Genomic DNA, 13542 nt, shown 5'->3' on the forward strand with positions numbered 1-13542 from the left:
TGCCTTCAAATGGAAGAGATTCTGCATATGGTGTGCATCTAAAAACAAAGATCTTACCACCTCCCAAGAAGATGTCATTCTTCCATATCTATGCCATTTGGCACAGTCAGGCTTGCAATTCTCTTCCTTAAAAGTTACCTGGCAGCTCTTACTGCATATAGGATATGTCCTTCACAAACCTCTTTTTTCAAAATCCCGGTCATCAAGGATTTATTACGGGGTTTGAAAAAGGTCTTTCCTCCTATTAGGCGTTCTTCTCCTCCAATGGAGTTAACTTTAGTCCTCTCACGCCTTATCCTTTCGAACAAATGCATAAGGCCTCTCTCCAACACTTCTCTTGGAAAACCACTTTCCTGTTGGCAATAACATCTGCCTGCAGAGTAAGTGAAATCCAGGCTCTCTGTTCGCACAAACCATACACTGTGTTTCACTTGAACAAAACAGTCATCCGTAATTCCTCCTAAAGGTGATTTCGGACTTCCATATCAACCAAACTATTTCTATTTCCTTGCCTACATTTTTTCAGAATCCTTCCTCTCTAATGGAAAGATCTCTTGATTCCCTGGATGTGAAACGAGTTCTCAAATTCTACCCTGACAAAACATGAAACATTCGCAAATCGGACCAATTTTTTAACTACAGTCCTCTTAGCACAGGATTAGCCACCTCTAAGCAGTCCATTTTGCGATGGATAGTATTGTGTATTTTATTATGCTGACAAAAAGTTAACAAAACACTACCTACTAGACCAACAGCACAGTCTACTAGAGGGAAAGCAGCTACTGCTGCCTTGCTGCACAATATTCCTATACCAGGGATTTGCAAAGCAGCAACATGGAAGTCAGCTCACACATTTGCTAAATACTTCTGCCTAGATTCTGAAGCTATAGCAGACGCTCAAGTAGGGCAGGCTTCCCTCAGAAATTCATTTGAATGACATTTTCAAGTTCATCCTCTTTCTCTTCCTCCACTCTCCTCAGAGATGGGCTTGCTATTCTATTCATTGCTTATGACTATGCTTGGAAATCCCTGACGAGAGAAGGAACGGTTTCTTACCTGTAACTCCAGTTCTCTTGTTTCCATAAGTCATAAGCAACCCTCCCTCCTCCCCGGCAGAATAAACAGAGGTATCGAAACACACTGTACAAGCCTAACGTCACCTTCAAAAGAACTGAAGCAACTGCCACCACCTGTGCATGATGTGATACTGGTGGCCTCTGAGTTCTTAAAGGCACAGTCTCTTTTCTTTAGCCATAAAATGGCAGCCTATGAGACTACTCTGTCCTCCTCTCCGTTGTCTCTATTATGCAAAAGGGGTTTGTGAGGGAGATTCAGTCTGTTAACAAATTATTCTCAAATTACAATATGCTGGCTTTTGTCTTTTTTTTTAAATGGAGAGTTCAGCCAGCGTAGCCTATGTACATTGGCTGCATTATCTGTCCAATTCTTAAGTGACTTTGCAGGCCTTCCCGAAGAAAGGTGAAAACTTCCACTTAAGAAGATATTTTGAAGAAGTGCCCCAGGGTCCCCACACGTGGGCGGGTCTACCCAGTGCTTATGACTTATCATGGAAATTCCCCTATGAGAGAACTGGAGTTACAGGTAAGAAACTGTTCCATCTTTTTCTTGAGGTTCCTCTAAAGTATAGTTGCAGAGCAGTGACTTGGAAGACAATATACTTCGACTCCAAGCACTACTGCCTTGACGTATGGCCCACAGCAGGGTGTATGGTGGGAAGAGGTGGTGCTTTGAAACCTTTTTACTTACAAAGAAACATATTCCCCATCACCTCTGATTAAAACTGACACAGTCTCTATTAATTTTGTTCAGTCATGTGAAGCTATGAAATATCCAGTGCAAAAGATGAAAATACTGCAGACCCTTCTGAGGTTTTTCCAGCCTTACAATTGGGAATGTTAGTGTGTGTGTTTGAATCTATGGAAGATATCAGTGCTGAAGAATGTTCGCTACGGGTAACGAACATTCTGTTATTGTTTTTCCACATGGATATCAAATCTAGGTGCTCTGGGTTGCCATGCAGAGAGTTTATGTGAGAAATTGTGTTGTTGGTTGAGTGGGGTGTTAACCCTGCTCAGGCAACAACCACACTGTTTGTCAGGGTGATCCAAAAAAGTCACTAAATTAACCGGTGCCTAACCTTCTGGTAGCTTGGCACAAAAGCTGTCCGGCTTAAATTTGAGGCAATGTATAAAGTATTTATGCAGTACACAAACAGTAATAAAGTGAAAGCATAACATTAGAGACATTCCACACCAATTTAAAGTAAAGATGAGCGCATATAAAGATCAAAGCACCAATGTGGACATCTAGCTGTGCAAGTCTGCGTCAATGTAAAAAATATGGCTGACCGCATTGGCGAACGAGTCGGATACAATGAGTGGTTTGGGCATGCTGCGCTCTTACCTGTGGACTGAAAAGAAATGTTGAAGAAAGTATTCTGATTAGGTAAAGTTCAGCGTGGCAATGCTGCAGGCATTGTCCAAGGAGAGAGCGTTGGCGTCGCAGAGCTGCTGCATATGAAGTTGTGGTTAAGATCTGTAGGTTTGGACTTAATCTAATTTTTTGGAAGGTGAAAACCTCCTGCAGGGCGAGGCATGGGGGGCTGCAGCTGACGAGAGTTCAACGAGGCTAGATACCCCTTCAGTGAAGGATCACTGAACAGGATTTACTGCTGTGGGGAAGAACCTACCGGGAGCCCCTACGTCAGGCCAATCAGCGACGCGCCTTGGCCGGATAGACTAGAAGGTTGGTCCCAGTCTTCTCTCAGTTCTCACTGCAATTGTTAGCTAAAGATTTTGTAAATCCCAAGTTTTGTATTTTGGCTATCTGGGCACATTTGGCTCCACAACCAAGAGTCCAGGATTGAAGGCACTTCTTGGGAGTTTGACTCACTCAGGCTGGGTCCAAGTGCAGGTTAGATATGGTTGGAGCGTTTTATGTTTGAGTGTCTGATCAGGAGACCAGCCACCCAGCCCTTGCAGTCACTCTAGTAGTTCTAGGTTTAAATGATGAAACAGGACAGAAGCACAAGGGCAGGACTCTGACGGTTCAAGTCAGGCTCCAGGTATCAAAGCAGTCCTTCCGGTGGGTATCTTGTGGAGTACAGAGCAGGCCACAGCGATAGGCAGTCCTTGAGGCCTTCTGAAGGTCCTATTTTTATACCTGGTGCTTTCTTTGAAGATTCTGTAAGATTCCCTTTGAAGTGCCTGAAGTTTCCTGTATCTCCTGCCTAGGCTCCAAGCTGGCTGCATGAAAAATGCAGGGGTGACAAGTCCTTTGTTTGAAAGCAGAGCAAAGCCGATTCAGTTTGAAGTGAGACTATGCCCAGCTCTGCGCCCTTCTCCTCTTACCCCCCTCACACCCAATGTTGCCAATTGCTGGTCTATCCAGTCACACCTAATCCCTCTATTTTATGACTGTCTGGAAGGTATAAACAGTGCCCAACTACCAATTACACCCAGTCATGTAATCTAGGACAGGCTGACAAGCTGCAGGCACCGAATAGCTAAGGCAAGAAAATGTCAACTTTGTAAAAGTGGCATTTTCAAAACTGTAGCTTGAAATCAGACTTCACAGTTAAAGAGGATTTTTAATTGTGATTTCTCTGACACCAAACATAAAATGTTTAACTGTTTCCAATCAAAGATTAGCACCTATTAAATGCAATAAGGCAACCCAATGTTAACCTATAGGAGAGGTAGGCCTCAGAGGAGTGAAAAACACATTTAGGAGTTTTTCACTAGCAGGGCATGTGAATCTTAAAAGTACATGTCCAACCTTTTAATTACAACAAACCCTGCCCTTTGGCCTACAGAAAGCCTACCTTAGGGGTGACACATTTGCAGTAAAAGGGGAGTTCAAGGCTTGGCCAGGGGTTAAATTGAAAGGTTGACTTGGCACTTTAAAACTGCATTAATGCTGCAATGGCAGGCCCACGTTTTAAGAGGCTACTTAATTGGATGCTGCAGGCCCACTAGTAGCATTTAATGTACAGACCCGGAGTATATGGCATGCCACTCTACAGCGGATTTGTAAGTAAACTAAATTTGCTAATCGGGTATAAACACGTTACTATGTTTTTAGAGAGTCAAAATGCTTGGTGTGACCCTACAAAAAGGGTCGAGTCCAACAGTTTAAATCTAGTCACCGCCAAAGGGTGTTTGTTTACAGCAGTGGTATCCAACCTGTGGTCTGGGGACCCCTGGGGGTCCTCAAAGTCTCCTCAGGGAGTCCGTGACAGCTTAGAAAATTAAATAATATTAACATATTAATAAAGTGTATATAAATAAAGTGGCTAAATGTACAATTGAACATTTTAAAACATACTGTAAATGTCAAGGAATTAGAAAATTGGAGGCTAAAAATTTGTATACTCAGATTGATTTTTGGGACCAGTGAAGGTGCACCAAACAGAATATAGCATGGACGATGTGTCTCTTGAATTGAACTTAGAAAAGCTCCAAACTTCCTATTTAAATTAAATTTTGTATTATTTTAATTGCATTTGTTTGCAAATTAAATAAAATGTGTTGTCATTTGTGTATGTGTTTGATGAATGCTGCCTCTGTATTTTATGTGTATTATTTTGCGGTTCAAATAATTGATATAGTTTATACAAGGGTCCCTGCCTTCAAGTAATGACTCAGTGGGGGCCCCGGATTCCAATAATGATTCAGTGGGGGTTCCAGTAATGATAAAGTGGGGTCCACAGAAGTCAAAAGGTTGGGTACAACTGGTCTACAGGATATTAGTGTAGGAGGAGTCCTGTGATTGGGTATATGCTACAAGGTTTAGATCTCATCTTTGTCCACAGGGAGAGCGACGTAGAGTTCAAGGTTGCGTATGTATTCTGGGATCAGGGGCTTTCTTTCTTCACATGTTGTGGGGTTCACCAGGTGTTATATCATGCTGCTTTTTCTTCCTGCAGGGGAGCGTGAGCAGTTGGTCGTTGACAGCTGGGATTGCACCATCCCCAAGGACTCATCCAAGATAGAGCCGAGTGCCAACACTGAAACTCTGTGTAAGTTATTAGAATGCAGGACTTCGTGAAGATTTATTTGTGTGCTTGACAGAGACACTATAGATGTCTTGGAAGAGGATATTAGGGCTATCACGGAAGAACAAATGGCAGTATGGGCAGTGGGAAAGTTAAGTGAGTTGAAGACATGGGACAGGGAGAAGGTACTCTAGACCCCTGTGAGAAATGCTTAATAACAGCTGTTACAAATATCTAATGAATCTTGATCACTTTTTTCATAAGCCACCCTCAGTCCAAGAATCCATACATGAAGGCAAATCAAACTTCCTTTTTGGGTAAAGAAACATTATAGCCATGACAAGTTGTCTGGCCAAACAAAATGCACATCACTTTGCTGCACTCACAATCACTGGAAAAAATATCTAGACTAACAATGACATAGTCCTGTTGTCTGCCTTCTTGTGAAGCAGATACCAAAGAGAATGAGCTTTGGCTAGGGTTATACTCAATGGGAGCCATCTTTCCTCCTGGATTGCCCACCTGCAAATAAATCCTGTACCTCCTCCACATTGAGAACATTTAGGATAGCAGCAGAATTTGTGGATGGCGTTTCATGGTAAGAGTTCTAAGATGAGGTCTCTGTTTACCAGGTCAAGCGCTCCTCGGCCTGGAATGGAATATGCCTTGTGCAGTCCCTCTCCTTTTCCTGCCCAAAATAGAGCCTGTCTCTGCCCCCCCCCCCCCCCCCCCCCCGTTTCTTTGTGTGTGGTGTTTTTCTATCCTCTGTTTTCTTCCTCCTTCATCTCTTTTTGGAGGCTCTCCATGAATTCTAGGTGTCCCTGGACGCATGGGCTGTGATGTCCTTCTTTACAGAGTCTCCTTTGCACCCTAGTCCATAGAGAAAACTTGACCTCCCTCTAGTCAGTTCCAACCCTCAGACACCCTAAGCCATTCTATTATCACCGGTGGCCAAAATATAAAAGAGAGAGGATAGTGCAGCTTAGTTGGAAGGGAGCCTCAGAAAGAGCAAAAAGGGTTAGCTATTTACCAGTGTAAATTTGTCTCTGCCAGTGACTCCTTATTCTCCTAAGCAGGGAATATGTAGTTTAGAAGCCCATGGAGTGTGTGCTATGTTACTTCCCTGGCCTTGTCGCTATTAAAGATTATGGCATTTTGAGTCTTTTCTGTACCTGTTGTCAAAGTATTACAGCACACTGTTTGATTACATTGTATATTTGGAAATGTTTGCAGATCTACCTTTGCTTCCTGTACAACAGTTTCAGTTTTGAGCATCAAGGTGTAGGAAGCTGGCTCTTTATGGGGTATGTAAATACAGTGTAAAGGGTCCAGAGGTTCCCCAGTGAGTGGACAGGGTTTGCTATGCAATCCCAAAGTTCTCTATATAGGGGTGGTCTGGGCGAGCAGCCTTCGTCTTAACACAGAGGAGTGCAAGACATCTACAAATACACACAATAGTCAATAAATGAGACACACAGCTCGAGAAGGAGATCCACACAAATTTATAAAAATAGCAAGTATACTTATATATGTTTCGGCATCAGAGAAAAATCGTTCAGGTAAGGACGTTTTTAAATAGGAATTTTTTTCACTTTAAAAAGTGGACACTGCAATTTCTGAGTTCTACAATGTTATCCTATGGGAGGAAAAACAGGTTCTGCAAACAGGTTGAGTATAGCGATTTACAAGACCAATTTCCAGGAGTTAAGTAGTGGGCAAGGTCCAAGGAAGCACCAGCAGCACACCACCAGCGTCACTGGGGTGGCTGGGTGCCGAGTGCAAAACAGTGTTGGGTGCCCATTGCTTTTCAGTGGAGATCAGTCACTGCAAAAAGGGGATGCAGGCTCTGGTCAGGAGGCCAGCCGAGCTAGATCAACAGCGGAGCTCAGGCCTCACAATGCTCGGGCACAAGTAGGCACCTCTGGTCCTCTTCTCCACAGCTCAGGGGTGACGGTGCAGAGGTGTCCTTAGGTGTCAGTTTTTCTTTACTGGAGTGGTAGAGGGGGGCTGCGTGCAGAGGCTGCAGATGTCATCGGGGAGTCCAGGAGGGGTGAAACCACAATGGGGCCAGACTCTGGAGTGATGGGGAGCCTTGATGGCACCGGTCGTCCACTTCATCTCTGGTAGGGGATGGTGGGTGCAGTGTTGAATTCAGGTGTTGGGTTTTGGTGGTTCCAGAGGCTTCATAGTCCCTTCTTTTGGAGTTTGCTGGAGAACAGGTCTGATATTCACAGGAGGTCTTGAGCCTTTTTCGAAGGCAGGCAGGCCTCCCAGGTTCCTGGAGACACAACTGCAGGACTTGTCGACTTTGGTGCAGATTTCGACGAAGGATGTAGACAGGCCAGCTGGGTTGCTACCAGGTCAGCTGCTTCTTTTCTCCTCTTCTGCTTTAGTGCCTCTTCTGTGTCCTTGGTTGTCTTAGGTCATCAGGATCCACCACTTCTACTTGACTTGCTAATTTTCCCGCCTGTCCAACTGCCAGGGGGCTCTGGACAGTGGCGTGGCTTCTTCTCCTATGAGGGGGGCCAGATTTACATTTCAAAGGCAGTAGCCCTTTGAGGCTTGCCGCCTTAGGAAGGCTAATCATCAGTTCATCCTGTGGGAGGGGGTGTTACACCGTCTTCCGGAACAGGCTTTTGTTCTGGGTCTCCTGAGAGCAGAAGGCTGTCACCCTAGGGGGGCCAGAACTGTGTCTCGGGAGGCAGGCTAGTAAAAAACAGTGAGCAAGCACACCAGAGGCTTGTAAGTTTTCAGGGGCACCTCTAAGGCGCCCTCTGGCTGCATGTATTGATACATCCATTGCTGGAATCAGTATGGGCTTATCAATACGATATGTTTGATACCAAACATCCCTATCTTTAATGAAGCCATCCTGTAGCTGGGGAACTTATATTGACCAGTGTCCAACACATGCATTTGAAATTGCTTCCAAGGCCACTTACTATGTCTGAGAAGCAAATCAAGTTGGAGCTGAAGAAGATTTGCAGGGCTAGAGAGGACCAGCAAGCTCCTGGGGACTCGACCCTTGGAGGGAAATACGGGCTGACCCTAGGAAGACAGGAGAGCCAGCAGAACCAGTCTGAGCCCCCACGAGCAACCCACTGGCAGCAGGCACAGCAAGTCGCAGTGAGGCCCAGGCAGCACACCTGAAGAGGAGTCCCACGTTGCTGGAGCAGCAGAGAGGACACTGCCCTTGCAGAGGTAGAGGGCTGGGGGCCAGGGCTACTTGGAGCCTGAAGATCCATCAGATCAGGAGTCAACAAGCCTTGGTTGGTGCACAGGGATTCCATCCTGGAGGAAAAGGCTAAGGCTCACCGTCTCCCAAGTTGGACAGAAGGCAAAGAGGACACAAAGGACACCTCAGAACCACCGCCTGTATTGGAGAATCTTCCCAGATCCAGAGGACAGCAGATCTCAGCCGCCAGACGTCGTTGCCTTAGGTGCCCGCAGATGCAGGGAAGAGACTCCTTCGCTCGAAGGGAGATTCCTTCTTGCTTCTTTGGTGCAGCTGAAGTCTTGCCGACCCCAGAGGATGCACAGGTGTGGAAATGTTGCAAAGTGCTAACAGGACACATGGAAACAATGGTTTGATGGCATCTGTCGCTGTAGATACGCATGTTCTGCAATAGCTCGCCATCTGGTGTTGGGCCGGAGTGTTACAAGTTGTTTTTCTTCGAAGAAGTCTTTCGAGTCACGGGACCGAGTGACTCCTCCTTTTGTCTCCATTGCGCATGGGCGTCGACTCTATCCTCGATTGTTTTTTTTCCGCCATCGGGTTCGGACGTGTTCCTGTCGCTCCGAGTTTCGGAACGGAAAATTAGCTAATTTCAGAAGATTTTCGTCGGTATTGTTGCGTTCGGGATCGGCGTACTTACATTCAACACCGCATCGAAGATCGAAGAGCTCCGGTGCCCTTCGGGGTAGTTTTTCGATCCTCCGTCGGGGCCTGGTCGGCCCGACCGCGTGCTGAAGAACGCCGATGGAACGGACCCCGTTTCGTTTCTGCCTCAAATGCCACAATAAATACCCCTACACAGACCAACACTTGGTCTGCAACCTGTGCCTGTCACCTGAGCACAGCGAAGACACCTGCGAGGCCTGTCGTGCGTTCCGGTCCCGAAAAACACTCCGAGACCGTCGAGCCAGAAGACTTCAGATGGCGTCCGCACCGACAGCCCAACGGGAGTTCGAGGAACAGGAAGAGGAAGGTACCTTCTCGATCCAAGACTCAGACTCCGAAGGATTCGACGATACACAAACCGTGAGTAAGACGTCGAAAACCACACAGAGAAACATTTACAAGGCCCAGGGGACGCCACTGCCACCAGGCCATGGCTCGACCCATAAATTCGGTGACCGACCGTCGGCACCGAAAAAGGCCCAAACAGTGCCGAGGTCGTCCGACTCCGGTCGAGACACCGGCACGCAGCCTTCTCGGGACCGAGAAAGTGCTGGAGACAAGCCTCGACACCGTGATGCCGGTGCGGACACGGCTCGACGCCGAGACAGCGGCACCGAAACAGATCGACGCCGAGAGGTTTCGGCCCCGAAAAGGAAAAAAGTCACCTCGGAGCCGAAAAAACACGCAGACAAAGTTTCGATGCCGAAACAAACTGCAAGCGACCCAGCTTCAGGCTCTTATACAGAAGAGCACTCGCTAACCTCCCAAATGCAGAAGCATAGGTTTGAGGAAGAGCTACAAGCAACTGATGTGGACCATACGCAAAAGCGTATCTTCATTCAGCAGGGGACAGGAAAAATAAGCACCCTTCCCCCCATTAGGAGAAAGAGGAGGTTGGAGTTCCAGACGGAACAAACACCACAACCAAAAGTGGTGAAAAGAGTTACACCACCACCCTCTCCTCCGCCCGTGATTGACGTTTCACCAGCACAAACTCCATCACACTCCCCAGCTCACACCACCATGAGCCAGGGTGACCAAGATCAGGACGCATGGGACCTATACGACGCCCCAGTGTCAGATAACAGTCCGGAGGCATACCCTACGAAGCCATCTCCACCAGAAGACAGCACCGCGTACTCTCAAGTGGTGGCTAGAGCAGCACAATTTCACCACGTAAGCCTCCACTCAGAACAGGTCGAGGATGATTTCTTATTCAACACACTCTCCTCCACCCACAGCTCATACCAAAGCCTGCCTATGCTCCCTGGTATGCTCCGGCACGCAAAAGACATCTTTAAGGAGCCGGTTAAAAGTAGGGCAATCACACCAAGGGTAGAAAAAAAGTATAAGCCGCCTCCTACGGACCCGGTTTTCATCACTACACAGCTGCCACCAGACTCTGTCGTTGTAGGAGCAGCTAGGAAAAGGGCCAACTCTCACACATCTGGAGATGCACCACCCCCAGATAAAGAAAGCCGCAAGTTTGATGCAGCTGGTAAAAGAGTCGCAGCACAAGCTGCAAACCAGTGGCGCATCGCGAACTCCCAGGCACTACTTGCGCGCTATGACAGAGCCCACTGGGACGAGATGCAACATCTCATTGAACATCTGCCCAAGGACTTACAAAATAGGGCAAAACAAGTGGTTGAGGAGGGACAGGCCATCTCCAACAACCAGATCCGCTCCTCCATGGACGCTGCAGATACAGCTGCACGGACAATTAATACATCTGTAACTATCAGAAGGCATGCATGGCTCCGAACGTCTGGATTTAAACCAGAGATTCAACAAGCAGTTCTCAATATGCCTTTTAATGAAAAAGAACTGTTCGGTCCAGAAGTGGACACAGCGATTGAGAAACTCAAAAAAGATACGGACACTGCCAAAGCCATGGGCGCACTCTACTCCCCGCAGAGCAGAGGGAATTACAGCACATTCCGTAAAACGCCCTTTCGAGGGGGGTTTCGGGGTCAAAGCACACAAGCCAGCACCTCACAAGCCACACCGTCCAGTTACCAGGGACAGTATAGAGGAGGTTTTCGGGGACAATATAGAGGAGGGCAATTCCCTAGAAATAGAGGAAGATTCCAAAGCCCCAAAACCCCTACTACTAAACAGTGACTCACATGTCACTCACCCCCTCCACACAACACCAGTGGGGGGACGAATAGGTCATTATTACAAAGCATGGGAGAAAATCACTACAGACACTTGGGTTCTAGCAATTATCCAACATGGTTATTGCATAGAATTTCTACAATTCCCTCCAAACATACCACCAAAAGTACAAAATTTAACAACACACCATTCCAATCTCCTGGAGATAGAAGTGCAGGCACTATTGCAAAAAAATGCAATCGAATTAGTGCCAAACACACAAATAAACACTGGAGTTTACTCACTGTACTTTCTGATACCAAAGAAGGACAAAACACTGAGACCAATCCTAGACCTCAGAGTAGTGAACACTTTCATCAAATCAGACCACTTCCACATGGTCACACTACAAGAAGTATTGCCATTGCTAAAGCTGCACGACTACATGGCAACTTTAGACCTCAAGGATGCTTATTTCCATATACCAATACACCCATCGCACAGGAAATACCTAAGGTTTGTATTCAAAGGAATACATTACCAATTCAAGGTACTGCCTTTCGGATTAACAACCGCACCAAGAGTCTTTACCAAATGTCTAGCGGTAGTCGCAGCACACATAAGAAGGCAGCAGATACATGTGTTCCCATATCTAGACGACTGGCTAATCAAGGCCCATTCGTTAATAGAGTGCTCAAATCACACAAATCATATCATACAAACCCTCTTCAAACTAGGGTTCACCGTCAATTTCACAAAATCCAAAATTCTGCCACGCAAGGTACAACAATACCTGGGAGCCATAATAGACACATCAAAAGGAGTAGCCACTCCAAGTCCACAAAGAATTCAAAATTTCAACACCATCATACAACGCATGTATCCAACACAAAAGATACAAGCAAAGATGGTATTACAACTCCTAGGCATGATGTCATCATGCATAGCCATTGTCCCAAACGCAAGACTGCACATGAGGCCCTTACAACAATGCCTAGCATCACAGTGGTCTCAAGCACAGGGTCACCTTCTAGATCTGGTGTTAATAGACCGCCAAACTTACCTCTCGCTTCTGTGGTGGAACAACATAAATTTAAACAAGGGGCGGCCTTTCCAAGACCCAGTGCCACAATACGTAATAACAACAGATGCTTCCATGACAGGGTGGGGAGCACACCTCGATCAACACAGCATACAAGGACAATGGAACGTACATCAAACAAGACTGCATATCAATCACCTAGAACTTCTAGCAGTTTTTCAAGCACTAAAAGCTTTCCAACCAATAATAGTTCACAAATACATTCTCGTCAAAACAGACAACATGACAACAATGTATTATCTAAACAAGCAGGGGGGGACGCACTCCACGCAGTTAAGCCTGCTAGCACAAAAAATTTGGCATTGGGCAATTCACAACCAAATTCGCCTAATTGCACAGTTTATACCAGGGATACAAAATCAACTCGCAGACAATCTCTCTCGAGATCACCAACAGGTCCACGAATGGGAAATTCACCCCCAAATTCTGAACACTTATTTCAAACTCTGGGGAACACCTCAGATAGACTTGTTTGCGACAAGGGAGAACGCAAAATGCCAAAACTTCGCATCCAGATACCCACACAAACAATCCCAAGGCAATGCCCTATGGATGAACTGGTCAGGGATATTTGCTTACGCTTTTCCTCCTCTCCCTCTCCTTCCTTACCTGGTAAACAAACTCAGTCAAAGCAAACTCAACCTCATATTGATAGCACCAACTTGGGCAAGGCAACCCTGGTACACAACACTGCTAGACCTATCAGTGGTACCCTGCATCAAATTGCCCAACAGGCCAGATCTGTTGACACAGCACAACCAAAAGATCAGACACCCAGATCCAGCATCGCTGAATCTAGCAATCTGGCTCCTGAAATCCTAGAATTCGGGCACTTACAACTTACCCAAGAATGTATGGAAGTCATAAAACAAGCAAGAAGGCCATCCACCAGGCACTGCTATGCAAGTAAATGGAAGAGGTTTGTTTGCTACTGCCATATTAATCAAATACAACCATTACACACAACTCCAGAACAGGTAGTGGGTTACTTGCTTCACTTACAAAAATCTAACCTAGCTTTCTCTTCCATTAAGATTCACCTTGCAGCAATATCTGCATACCTGCAAACTACCTATTCAACTTCCCTATATAAAATACCAGTCATTAAAGCATTCATGGAGGGCCTTAGGAGAATTATACCACCAAGAACACTACCTGTTCCTTCATGGAACCTAAATGTTGTCCTAACTAGACTTATGGGTCCACCTTTTGAACCCATGCACTCCTGCGACATACAGTTCCTAACCTGGAAGGTGGCATTTCTCATCGCCATTACTTCCCTAAGAAGAGTAAGCGAGATTCAGGCGTTTACAATACAGGAACCTTTTATACAACTACACAAAAATAAAGTCGTCCTAAGGACCAATCCTAAATTTTTGCCAAAGGTTATTTCACCGTTCCATCTCAATCAAACAGTGGAAC

At 46.1% G+C, this 13542-nt stretch overlaps 1 protein-coding gene across 1 annotated transcript in view; it reads left to right on the forward strand.

Moving 5' to 3' along the window:
* TUT1 (terminal uridylyl transferase 1, U6 snRNA-specific) overlaps positions 1 to 13542 on the forward strand; it is a 533529-nt gene that overhangs the window by 377477 nt on the left and 142510 nt on the right. The window contains exon 9 of the mRNA XM_069207048.1: positions 4949 to 5041. Within this exon, the coding sequence (XP_069063149.1) occupies positions 4949 to 5041 (93 nt within the window). The remainder of the gene's footprint in view (positions 1 to 4948; positions 5042 to 13542) is intronic.

This window comes from Pleurodeles waltl, chromosome 9, assembly GCF_031143425.1.
Source record: "Pleurodeles waltl isolate 20211129_DDA chromosome 9, aPleWal1.hap1.20221129, whole genome shotgun sequence".
In the NCBI taxonomy this organism is placed as follows: domain Eukaryota; kingdom Metazoa; phylum Chordata; class Amphibia; order Caudata; family Salamandridae; genus Pleurodeles; species Pleurodeles waltl.